The sequence below is a fragment of the Onychomys torridus genome, chromosome 11 (genome assembly GCF_903995425.1).
Source record: "Onychomys torridus chromosome 11, mOncTor1.1, whole genome shotgun sequence".
Lineage (NCBI taxonomy): Eukaryota > Metazoa > Chordata > Mammalia > Rodentia > Cricetidae > Onychomys > Onychomys torridus.
This window is the reverse complement of record NC_050453.1, coordinates 59,664,648-59,676,777: the sequence shown is the minus strand read 5'-3', so window position 1 is coordinate 59,676,777 and position 12,130 is coordinate 59,664,648. Positions and strand designations below refer to the sequence as shown.

At 50.3% G+C, this 12,130-nt stretch overlaps 1 protein-coding gene across 5 annotated transcripts in view; it reads right to left on the bottom strand.

Annotated features, from left to right (window-relative positions):
• The window catches only part of Atp2b4 (ATPase plasma membrane Ca2+ transporting 4), a 98,003-nt gene that overhangs the window by 3,120 nt on the left and 82,753 nt on the right, over nucleotides 1-12,130 (bottom strand). For 2 of the 5 annotated variants that reach the window (XM_036201776.1, XM_036201777.1), the window contains 6 exons: nucleotides 11,916-12,107; nucleotides 11,297-11,510; nucleotides 10,224-10,435; nucleotides 8,858-8,965; nucleotides 7,757-7,933; nucleotides 3,808-3,982 (listed from right to left, as the gene is read on the bottom strand). In XM_036201776.1, coding sequence (XP_036057669.1) covers nucleotides 3,808-3,982; nucleotides 7,757-7,933; nucleotides 8,858-8,965; nucleotides 10,224-10,435; nucleotides 11,297-11,510; nucleotides 11,916-12,107 — 1,078 coding nt within the window. The remainder of the gene's footprint in view (nucleotides 1-3,807; nucleotides 3,983-7,756; nucleotides 7,934-8,857; nucleotides 8,966-10,223; nucleotides 10,436-11,296; nucleotides 11,511-11,915; nucleotides 12,108-12,130) is intronic. The other 3 variants (XM_036201774.1, XM_036201775.1, XM_036201778.1) reach the window with 2 other exon arrangements.

Genomic DNA, 12,130 nt, shown 5'->3' with positions numbered 1-12,130 from the left:
CTCTGCTCCATGCCCTCCTCTCCCGGAAGAGGCAGATAACAGACAGGTGTCAAAAGAAGCCTTGCCCTGCCTCCTGAAGAAGGCCTGGTGTTCCCCATTCAAGTGCACACTCATGCCTGATCCACAGCAATGTTGCCCAGAGCCAATGTGTAGACTCATGCTGCTTGGCCCAGCCATTTACATATTGTAAAGAACATGACCTTGTGTGAAGAAGCAGAAGACCAGGAGAGAAACCTGATCCTGGAGGCGGCAGTGTTCCTGGGGAGATGAACAAACACACTACCCTGTCACCCTGTCTTACTACACAGGAGGGACGCAGTCTGTCAGGAGTCCAGAGAAGGCCAACTGCACTCACTGGGGAGCAGCTTTTCCTTAGTCAGAAGCGTCAACCTCTTTGTTTTTGCTTTGCTAATTCTACGTTTCTGAACTGTGTCACTGTAGTGTGGCTTAGAATCTGGGCTGGTAGATTGGGGTGCAGTGTATATGTGTGTGTGGGGGGGGGTTGGATGCCAGGGAGAACTGAGAAGGGAGATCAGGAAAGGAAGATGGTGATTGGATGGTTTTTGTTGGAGGAAGTGGCCAGTCCTAGTCTGGTTCAGATACATTCTCCCTCAGAAAAGAAGGGAGAGGGATGTAGAAGTTGTGAAGGTTGGGAGAAGGTTAAGCGAGTAGTGGGTGTTGGGGTAAGAGTGTCTCTTTTATTCTTCTGCTGTACCCTCAAATATACTGCCTACAGCAGCCTCACCATCAGAACTGGGGCTCTCTCTTCTCTGGCTAATGCTGTCCTTCCTTGGCCCCTCTCCTCTATAACCTACAAAGTCACCCATGACTGGAGTGTTCAGACCTTAGAAGGCAAGGGACTCTGCCACTCAACAGCCAGCCAGCTCAAGACTGCAGTATCCAATACGAAGTGTAAAGGCATCTGGAACCTCCTCAGCAACAGTGAGGGCCTGTTTCCATTCGTCTGTAGTTCTGCTGCCCATCTGCTGGTGAATTTCACCAGGCAGCTTGCTCCTGCTCAGATCTGGGTAAAGATTAGGCAGAATAGAGGCCACCTCTAGCCATCGTGTGGTCCCAACTTTTCTGTAAGTTAGATTAAGCAAGCTCAAACTCAATGTTCTCTCCCTTAGCCCTGGTATAGATACTTTGGACAAGGGACAGGTCCCAAACCACCTCTCTTTGGTAGGTACTTTTATCTGCTACTATGGTCTTCACATTCCTCGGAGTCATACAGGAGGGCAGGTACCTTTATATCATTAGTTTATTGTCTTCTAGATTAGTGACTTTTATATTTGTTGCTTCTAGGTTTTTTTTTTCTTTTTAAGCAACTGGACACTTTATTGCAACAATTATAAGTGAAATCCACTATAAAAGGAGTTGATTTGTGAAAATTAGGGTCGGAGGGTCTGAGTCTGTTCTGACTTTTCCTTTCCCCTATTGGGGCAATTAATAATACTCTCATGGGTAAACAAAAGAGGGAGATACGAGAGAAGAGGAATGGACAGGTGGGAGAAAGAGGGGAACCTTTGGGGGAAGCAAAGCACAGTCGTTCAGTTAGATTTTAGGACTTCTGGAGACTAAGGAGAACTGTAAGGAAGCTCAGGCCAGGAGTCAGGGCACCTGGCCCAGGGGGTGGGGCAGAAGTGAGCGGCAGAGGCCTGGGGCTGTGCTGGAATGCTCCACTCCAACATTGGCTCAGTGAACGTGTGTGCTGATGGACAGTCACACACACAGTCTGTCACCAACTGATCCAGGGCTGGCATCCTCTGTGCCTGGAGCACAGGGTCTCCATGGGGTACAGGGACAAGCTCGTGGGGACCCAACGCTTCCCTCGGGGAAATGTTTTCCCAGGGGCTGATTGAAGGGTAACTCCTTCATGAGGGAGGAGGCCAGAGTAGGCTGGACCATCAGGTGAGTGTGGAGCTCAGTGCATGAGCTAATGGTGTCCCCACCGGAATACTGTACTTTTCTACTCCTGTGTCAGACTAGGGCTAGAGAAGTAAGGGGCTTCCTCCCAGATGGAAGCCTTAGAGACCTTCGGGAGGTAGGATGCACAACATTTTTTGTTTTGTTTTGTTTTTCGAGACAAGGTTTCTCTGTAGCTTTGGAGCCTGTCCTTGAACTCACTCTGTAGCCCAGGCTGGCCTCGAACTCACAGAGATCCACCTGCCTCTGCCTCCCGAGTGCTGGGATTAAAGGCGTGCGCCACCACTGCCCGGCGATGCACGGCATTTTAAGTGCCTTGGAACAGGAACGAGGGCTTTAAAACACACAACTGCAATCCCTGGGACCTCCAGGGAAGGGGCAAGCTGGAGAAAGGGCAGGTGTGGTCTGTCTCCTTTGGTCTAAACTTTTGGGGGCTCAGGACATGGGGTCTACCAGCTCCTCTGTGCCCACTGGTCTCTGCCATCAGGCTCTGGGACAGCCAGTACCAGCCATTTCTACAGAGAAATGAATGACTAAGCAGTTACTAGTTAGAAGGGGGTGGCTGGGTTTAGAGAGATGGGGGATTAAGCCAGGAATGTGGGAGGGATGGCGTCTGCACTTGACAGGGCAAGGCTTTAGTGCCTTCAGGCCCGCCTTTGGGCCTAAAGAAAAAGCAGCCATCACTGTCACCTCCACCCTCATTCCCAACTCATACCAAAACTCTTACGGGTAGCCAAAAGGCGAAAACAAGTTGAAGCTTGGAAAACCAGCTCCACAGTCATCTGAAGCATGGGCAATGCAACCCAGGGTGGGCTGTGGGAGGGATGGACTGGACACGCTAGCATTTAAAGTCCATAATACGTGTGATGGTGGAGGACCTTCCCTCACCCGACACCAGAATGACAGCCTCCCCCCCCCCCCGCCCCCTTCCGGTTCCGGGAAGGTAAAACGACCAGAAATAGGAAGGCGTTAGCAAGTGTTCAACAGTCTACCGGGAAGGGTAGCAAGCCCTGGGCTGTAATCCGACAGGTACTAAGTAAGTCTAGACAGGCAGGTTTTCCAAAAACTGAATGTGCAAAGCATGATACTAAAGGGCTGGCTGCTGAACAATCAAACGAGATGAAAAGATGGGGGGAGGGGGGAGGCTCTTCAGAAACTTCCAAACTCACAATCCTCTTGCCTCAGCCTACTGAGCGCTGGGGTGTCGCTTACGACCACAGGGGCCAGAAACGTTTTATTTCTCCTACTCATTTGTGAATTAATTGGCTCTTGAACTAGAGTTATATTTAAGCTCATCTGTGAGCGAACACAGGTTGGACTAACTCCTTCTCCGATCTCGTGGCCGGCAAACAGTGCAGTGGCGGCCCAAAGGACTCCAACTGTTGAACAAGTTCGGTACTGGTTCCGTTTGGACGGGCCCTGGTTAAGGACCCGTGGGCAGAGGCTCCCTGGCCCCCAAGTGAAGAGACTTCCTAGGTCTTCACTAAGGACTGACCTCCTATCTAAAGAGGCGGAGTGAGAGCGGAAGAGGAGGGGGGTGGCAGTGCAGCAAACCAAACCTGAGGCGAGACAAAGCAAAGCGGAACAAAGCAACTCAGGAAACGAAGCAGCAGGCAACGCAGAGAACAATCGGAAAGCAGGATTATTGTCTTTAAAACAGTTAAGGTTTAACAACTTTCTATCAGTAGAAAAGGAAGTAAAATGAAAGATCATACAGCCTAGTTTTAGCTTTTTTTTTTTTTTTTTTTTTTCTTCCTTTAAGTCAAAAGGTCGGAGGGAGAAAAACAGAAAGGATAAGTAACCACGGTGGTTAAAGTGGACGCCACGTGCTCTCTTGTGGTCGCTCTAGCAAGTCATGCACGGTAAGGGACTCTCACTCACTGCCCACAGGAGGAGACGGGACGGCAGAAGAGGTGGAAGGGGAAGATTTGGCTGGAGTAGCAGCAGCAGAGTAGGAGCTAGGAACCAGCTTGGCATCAAGCTGTTGGTTCATGGTCGGTCGCTTCAGGACTCCCTTAAAAGAGGCTCCCGTCTGGAATGTGTTAATTACTTCAATCTGCAAAGAATCAGAATGAGACAGCTTTGCTCCACAGTCAGAGGGGAGGGAAGGAAGAGGAAGGAAGGCAGGGTCAGCTGGGCTGGGGAAAGGGGGTGGCAAGCAAGAGAGAGAGATTCCCTCAAACCCAGAGCAGCAGGTAAAGATGGGGTTGGGAAGGGCATCAGGTTGCATATTACACTTCATTTAAGGGACAATTTGCTATGGATTTTTCAAACACCCTGCTATGATTCAGTTTTCATTCCCCCTGTAGCCTAGAATGGACAGGTGTCCAAAGGCCTTTAACATGTAAAGGAACATCTTCCTACCACTAACAGCTAGGCAGAGACTAGTAGCTCATCCATCATTTTGACCTGTACCCTTAAAAATAAGGCAGGGGTGGCCAGGCAGTGGTGGTGCATGCCTGTAATCCCAGCACTCGGGAGGCAGAGGCAGGTGGATCTCTGTGAATTCGAGGCCAGCCTGGTCTACAGAGCTAGTCCAGGAAAGGCTCCAAAGCTACAGAAACCCTGTCTCGAAAAACAAAAAAACAAAAAACAAACAACAACAACAACAAAAAGGCAGAGGGAAACTGTGGTCAGTATGTAAAATAAATGAAAAAAATGTTAATTAAATAAAATGTACAAAAAATTAATTAAAAATAAGGCAGACAATTTGACATATTGGAAGTAAAGTACGTACTAGTGAAACTTAGGGCTCAGGAGCTCTAAACCAACTAAGTCAACTAATTATTTTTACAAAATTTCCAGGAAAATAACAGGTGTCTAAAGAAAAAAATGGGCAGTAGAGCAGTGCACACACACGGGCGGCCGCGGTCGAAAGACCACTAGACTGTGAGCTGCTTTGCTTGGATGAGGCGTCTTTCATGAGCATCTCTTCTCCTGGCTGCGGTGGAGCTCAGGTGAACGATTGGACAGAATTCGACTCATTGTATTCCTGAAGCACCGGACACCTTCACTGGCAGACCTGCTGACAGGAAGTCAGCAGTTTCCTGAGAGCTGGCACTCCAGTGGGGGTGCTGGTGCCTGGAGGCTCTCGAAGCCTACCTGCCTACCAGATCAGGCTTCTGGCTTCCAGCTTGCTTCCACCTTAAGGATAGAGGCAATTGATGCCATTGCTTTCCCACAGTGCCTGTGATCTGGGGTCTGCATCAATCCACTATCCTTTCCTTTGACCCCTCAGTCATACGAGCAAATAGAAAGGGGTTTCTTCATCCTTCTGAGATCTGTTGGGACCCCCTTAGGAACAGTCCAGGAGGCACTGTCCAGGAAAGGCACAGTCTCTGTCCTGCTGCTGCATCCCCAGAAGATGAGCCAGACTCCTCTTCTTGGATACAAAGCCTCTGGGAAGCCATGAAATGGGGGAGCCTCTGGGTGGAGAACAAGGTTAAAACACCCCTTCTTCTCACTAATGGGATTTTCTGTTCCAGGGGACTGAGGGCTAAAGCTGTAAGTGAGGGCTGCCCTGGGGAAGGCTGCTGCCCATGAAGAAGGTAGAGGCTCTTTTCTAGGTGCTTAGAGTGGTACAAGGTCCAACTACCTCAGTGAAATTGCACTCCATGTTTACTGTTCTAAGAGTCCAGCCCTTTAATTCTTCAAATATTTGCTTTCTAGTGCTTTTACCTCCTCCAGACTAAAGGGTAAAGGTAAAGGGAAGAACCACCTAGACCAGGAAAGGGGAAATCCCAACCAGGACTGAGCAGTAACTTGGCAGGCCCCCCACCCCACCTGCTGCAATGGGGTGGACAATCTGGACCAGCAGCCTGACAGTTTTGTTCGGACCCCACTGAGGCATAGCAATCGATGGGGTGGGAGGGCTTTAGACATGGAAGGTACACTTAGCCCACTCAGCATAGTCCACACAGTCAGGTGCCAATTACAACGGCATGGCTGGGCCTTGTCAATGGCATCTTCCCCACCCCCCTGGAGACAGGGTTTCTCTGTGTAGTTTTGGTACCTGTCCTGGATCTCGCAATGTAGACCAGGCTGGCCTCGAATTCACAGAGATGGCTCTGCCTCCCCGAGTGCTGGGATTAAAGGCGTGCGCCACCACCGCCGCCCGGCTCAATGGCATCTTTAATAGGCTGCCTTTGGAGCCTAAGTGTAGGCTTTTGCTTCTCTATTTTGGAGGCAGGATCTAGCCATATAGCCCAGGCTGGCCTGGAACTAGGAAGCCTTAGCCTCCTGAGTGCTGAGATTAAAGACAGGCACCACCATGCGTGGCCTTAAATTTAGGCTTTAAAGCCATTGTGACCCAGCTCCCTTATGCTCTAGCAGGGAAAGAAGTATGCTACATGTGCAGTGAGATCAAACAGGAGTACAGGCGAGGGAATGGGAGCAGGCAGTGAATCTCAGCTCCTCAGAGGAAGACTGGCAAGAAGCAAGGAGGCTTCCGAAGAGGGGTCCTGGCTAGGAAACCAAACCAAAACAACCACACAGGAGAAGAGGAGCCAGGCAATCCTGAAGGGAAGAAAAGCAAAGAGGTTATTTTGAAAAGAGCAGACCCAAAGGACAGCAATGGGGGCTTTAGAGGTGGGAGTCAAGGACTCGGGGGACGGAGGGTGGGCTGAGATGGGGACTTGACACCATGAGGCAGCCTGCAGGTCGCGATTCGATTCCTTTCCTGGCAGAGAGAGGAAAGGAGCCCCGGAGTTCCCTACCTGTATTTTGCCCACTTTTCTACTGGTGTCTTGCTCAGGGAAGGACAGTTCCTACTGGGGACATAATTTAGAGTGTGCACTCATTTATTTTCCCTGTGCACTAAGTGGGGGTAGGGATGGGGGTGGGGGTGGCAGGCCAGACAATTTTCTAAACCGGTCGAAGGCCAGCTTTTGAAAATGAAATATTTGGGGGGTCTCTAGCCAACTAGGAGGAAGAAATAGGCCTCGCTCTGGAGCATCCCCTGGAGATCTTGGAAACTGATGGGTCTGTTCAGGAATCTTGGGACTAAAACAGTAAAGGGTCGAGGGGTTGGAACAGAGGAAAAGCATTATCAATGCCAAGGCCAGTCCGCTCACCCAGAAGGTAGCTGCACAAGGAAAATGGAGCGGGAGAAAGTTACGGTTCCACCTACAAGCAGGGGACTCACTTGTACCCCGTTTCCGAAATTACAAGATGAGAAAGGGCTTAGAAGAAAGGACAGCCTCTTTCTCTTTCGGAAGCAAGTCTGAATCCTTCAAGAGATATCAACTGAAAGACTGCTGTTCATACCCACTTAATGGTCGGATTCCGAGAGAGGCCTTCCAGCAAGCCAGGACAACGTAAGCAGGCGAGTTTCTTTAACAAAGACCTCCCCAGACAACAGCTTTTTACCACAACAGCAGCATGAAGGTCACCTCAAGTGACTGCCAGGAATGCAGACTCTTCCTTCCAATTTTATAAAAACAGACTCTCTTAGTCCTTCTTTGGGGGCAGGGAAGGACTACACATTCCCCATCTCGGGGTCAAGATTGGCACTGGAATAGACAAAGTTATGTGGGAAGACAGCTCCCCTGACAGACCTGAGAGGGGCGGGACTGTCGGGCCAACCACAGCTGAGGAACTCTGTGAATAGTGACCCATTGTCCTGTCTGTTGACCATTCCCTCCTAGAGGAGTCCTACAGAGACCTCTGGCCTTGTTGACCCTGACGCTAAGGAGCACAGGCCACCCTTCAGCAGCGAGCCTTAGGAAGGGGTGAGGGTGCTGGCTGCCTGCCGGGAATTGCGACTTTCCTACCCCTTCCCAGGATGGAGAGATTTCTTCTCCCAGGGTAAGGACAAGCCACTACAGAGTACCTGAGTCTGAATCCGGTTCAGGCCACGGAACCAGAGGATCTGGCCTCTGCGCAGCTCCATCTCAGCAAGATCAATCTCATCCATTCCCTCAGCATCCTTGGTGATCTCCTCCTTGGCAGAGCCATGCCCAGCCTCCTTTAGGAACTTCAGAGACTGGGTAGGTATTGCAGAGATGATCTGAGAACAGCCGCAGCAGAGCAAAGGGCAACAGCCAAATTGGAGAAGAAGAGATGTTAGCTGGCCGGGGCCAGGCCCTCGGGAGGTTCCTCTGTCCTACACCTTCCCCACCGGGACAGCACCAAGAAGCACTGGTCTGCCCAGAGGATGAACTGGGTGCTCCAGCTATCAGCTCTTGGCAAGGTGCCAATATTCATGAACACACAGAAGGGGACTTAATTCCCACAGCCTCTCAGCCGTGTGCCTTCCTACACTCACACTGGGTCTGGGGTCTGCCTTCCGGTGTGATCCTTGTAGTTCTAGACAAGAGAACTACAAAGCGGGCACACAGCAGGAAGAAGTGGGGCCTGGGGCAAACCAAGCCCGGAGAAGGGCACATTGGACTTACGGAGCTGAGGGGCTGAGGGGCTGAGGAAGGAATAGGAAGACAACTAGCTAAGGGTTTTTACCCCTTTCTTTCTTTCTTTCTTTTTTTAAAAATTAATTAATTAATTAATTATTGTGCACTAGTGTTTTGCCTGTGTAAAGGGTGTTGGTTCCCTGGAACTGGAGTTACAGACAGTCGTGAGCTGCCATGTGGGTGCTGGGAATTGAACCCGTGACCTCTGGAAGAGCAGCCAGTGCTCTTAACCACTAGGCCATCTCTCCAGCCCTCAGATTTATTTTTTAATGGAAAATTTCGACTCCTGTTTCAAAAAAGTTAAGTTTTTGCAGCCTCTAGGTGTGGACAGAGAACATAACCCTCTGAAGGGAAGGCAGTGGTCACTCCAACCCAGTACCCCAAGATGGAAGGAGCTTGGAACCGTGATGGAAGGGGAGGGGAGGATGAAACAAGGAGCTGGGTGTCTGCAGCCGCTTGTCCCTCTCATTCAGAGAGGAGAGGTCTGCAGCCTGGAGGATCTGTGGAGGGCGTACCACACTCACCTGGCCCCACAGAAGTTCTCCAATCCCTATGAAGAGACACCATAACCACTGCTCCAGGTTGAGGCGTGTACAGCTGAAGGGCTTCCCCCCAAATTCCACGATTAAAATCTGAAACAGAGCAAAGGGCAGCCAACCATGATGGAAGCCACTCTCAGGGGTCAGCCCTCCACCCACCAAGACTGACAAGGTGGCCAAGGCCACAGCACCCCTGCAGGGCCCTGGTGGTACAAGTCCTGATTTTCCTGTGGACCAGGAAAGAGAAACTTTAGAAGTGGAGAAGGGTGGCAGATACAATCTTTATAGCACTTCAGTGGGAATCATGCTGTTCCTATGGTTATTGTGACAGTGATTAATGTATCCTCTGGCCAGAGCAGAGGAAGCTGGAGGCTTCCTGTGAGTGAGGCCAGTGGATGACAGAGAGAAGGCACAGAGTCAGATATGGGGGTAGAGGGATGGGATGTAAAGGAGGGGCTTTGCTGAGAGAAAAGCCAGCTTATTTTTAAGATTTATTTTTAAAATTGTGTGTGTGCATGCCCCCCACCCCCACCCCCCCACCCCCGTGTCTGTGTCTATGTGTGGGTTTATACTCTGATCCATGTGCCACAGAAGCCAGAAGAGTGTGTCAGGTCCCCTGGCTCTGGAGTTATAGGTGATTGTGAGTCAAATGTTGTGGATGCTGGAAATCAAACTCTGGTCCTCTCTTACTACTGAGCCATGTCTCCAGCCCCAGGAAGATGTTCTTTTGTGCTGTGACCTGCTCATAATCCTTTCTAGCCACCTGCCTTATGATGAACCTCTGACTACGGCAAGAAGGAAGGAACTCATTTTTCCCTCCCAGGCAACCGTGCTCTTGACTCTAGTTCCCCTAACAGGAGCCCAGGCCAGGGTTAGCACAGCAGCTATGTGTGCACCAATCCATCACTCTCCTCTGTGAATTGTGTGGCATTTTCGAGCATAAGCCCATTCAGAACAAAGGGGCAGGGAGAAGGGGTAGGTAGGGGTGGGGAGCCTCCACTACCTGTACATACACCTGCCACGTGTGCTGGCATGGAAAGGAGGTAGAAGGCAGTGGCCCTTCTCTTGGTCACTGTATGGAACTTCTGCACATTTAGAAAGATCACCCACGTTTTCTACAAGTCATATTTGCAGGTGACATGCTACCTCTCCCTGGAGCACCTGACTGGGCCCAGTTCCATAATGAGGCGCACATGGAAGCAAACTGAGAATCCCAAAATGTTTACTCACAGTCTTGGTCCCCATAACTCCCTCTCTCCTCATCTTGGGCACATTAGAGTCCTGGCTCCTGGCTTCTGTTCTCTGTCCCCCCCCCCCCCCCCCCCACTCCCAACTCCAGACAGAGTCTCACCTGGCAGAAGAACGTGCCTAAAACTACAGAGCAGAAAATGACGTTGTGGTAGATGCCTGCAAAGACATTCTTCTCGCCATGTATCTTCCGGGAGTTGATTTCGTTGAAGAGTTGCATCAGTACGAAGGTGTTGAAAACAATGGTGTAGTGCTGGCTGGGTGGTGAGTGGAGAGGTGCCTTCCTTCCGCTGTCAATGTCAAACATTCTCTCGCCTGGTAGGGCACGACAAGTATTAGAGGCTATCTGTGGTCTCAGTGGGGGTTCAGGATGAGTTAGAGCATGTTGGGACGGCCATGCTGGTGGCTTCTGGCCACCAGAAAGTCTAGTTAGCGAACTTTTTATTTATTTATTTATTTATTTATTTACTTACTTACTTTTATTTATTTATTTATTTGTTGGTTTTCTTCCAGACAGGGTTTCTCTGTGCAGCCCTGGCTGTCCTGGGAACTCACTCTCTAACCCAGGCTGGCCTCGAGCTCACAGAGATCTACCTGCCTCTGCCTCCCGAGTGCTGGGATTAAAGGCGTGTGCCACTGCTGCCCCGCTGAACATTTTATTTTTAAAATAAAATATTGAAAAATCATTTTAGATTTATGTACTTTATGTGTATGAGTGTTTGGTCTTTATGGATGTCTGCGCACCACATGTGTGTCTGGTGCTGCTGGAGGTCAGATGCAGGCATCAGATCCTCTAGAACTGGATTTACAGATGGTTGTGAACCATGTGGCTGCTGGGGGCCAAACCCAAGTTCTCTGCAAAAGCAACAAGTGCTTTTAAGTATGGAACTCTTTCTGCAGGGCCCACGAGTGAAATATTTCAAATGGTGCCTCTGGTCTCAACCTATCTGATCTTGTCCGTCAGTTGGTGCCTCTGGTACTTGTCTCCCCGTGGTGTGGCATGATGGGAAGCCATGCGCACTGTTGGGAATACAAAGGCAACACTCGCGGCTGAAGCTGCTGTTATGTCGGTCTGTACGTCACCACGCACCACACTACCATCTCTTCTCAGCCATTCTCTGTCCCTAACAGACAGTAGCACCCGACAGTAGCCCTCCTTCCCCAGCTGTGGCTCACCGGCAAAGACAAGGACAAAGACGACTGTGAGCTGATACACCGCGTGGCCCAAGATGTTCTTCATCATAGTCCGTGAGATCAGAGGCTTGTTTCGCCCATAGGGGCGACGCTTCAACAGAGAATCGGTAGGGGGTTCCGTGGCCAGGGCCAGCGAAGCAAACGTGTCCATGATTAGGTTAACCCACAACATCTGCACTGCTTTCAGTGGAGAATCCTGGTGGGAAGAAGAACCAGTCCTTTCAGCGTGCTCCAGAAAGCAAGCCCGTCTCACTCTCCAGCTCCATCCTTCCCTTGAGGTGGCTTAGCTCTCACTACCCACCAGACCTTGAATTTGGAGTGACCTTGACAAATTTACATAACTTTAGGCTCATCACTGTAAGAGGAAAATAGCATCTGCCTAGCAAGCTTGCTTTGGAAAGACAAAGATAATCCACGTAAGTTCTCTTCATAGTTCCTGACAAAAGAATGCTAAGTTAATGGTAGGTAACCTTTACTGTAGAGACTGTAAACCTGGACTAGCCATAACTGTCCAAACAGTGCTGGGAAACACTTGTCCTTAACTCCCTACCCTGTGTTGCTTAGCTCTTGAGTCGTCCCTGCCATCCATGCCCTGCCTAACCTGAGTGATACAGGCTCCAGTGAAAGCCACGATCACAGCCACCACATTGACGGTGAGCTGGAACTGCAGGAACTTGGAAATGCTGTCGTACACGTTCCGTCCCCACATCACCGCCTTCACAATGCTGGTGAAGTTGTCATCGGTCAGGATGATGTCTGACGCCTCCTTAGCCACATCTGTGCCTGCGATACCCTGAGGTGGGAGAGGAAGGCAGA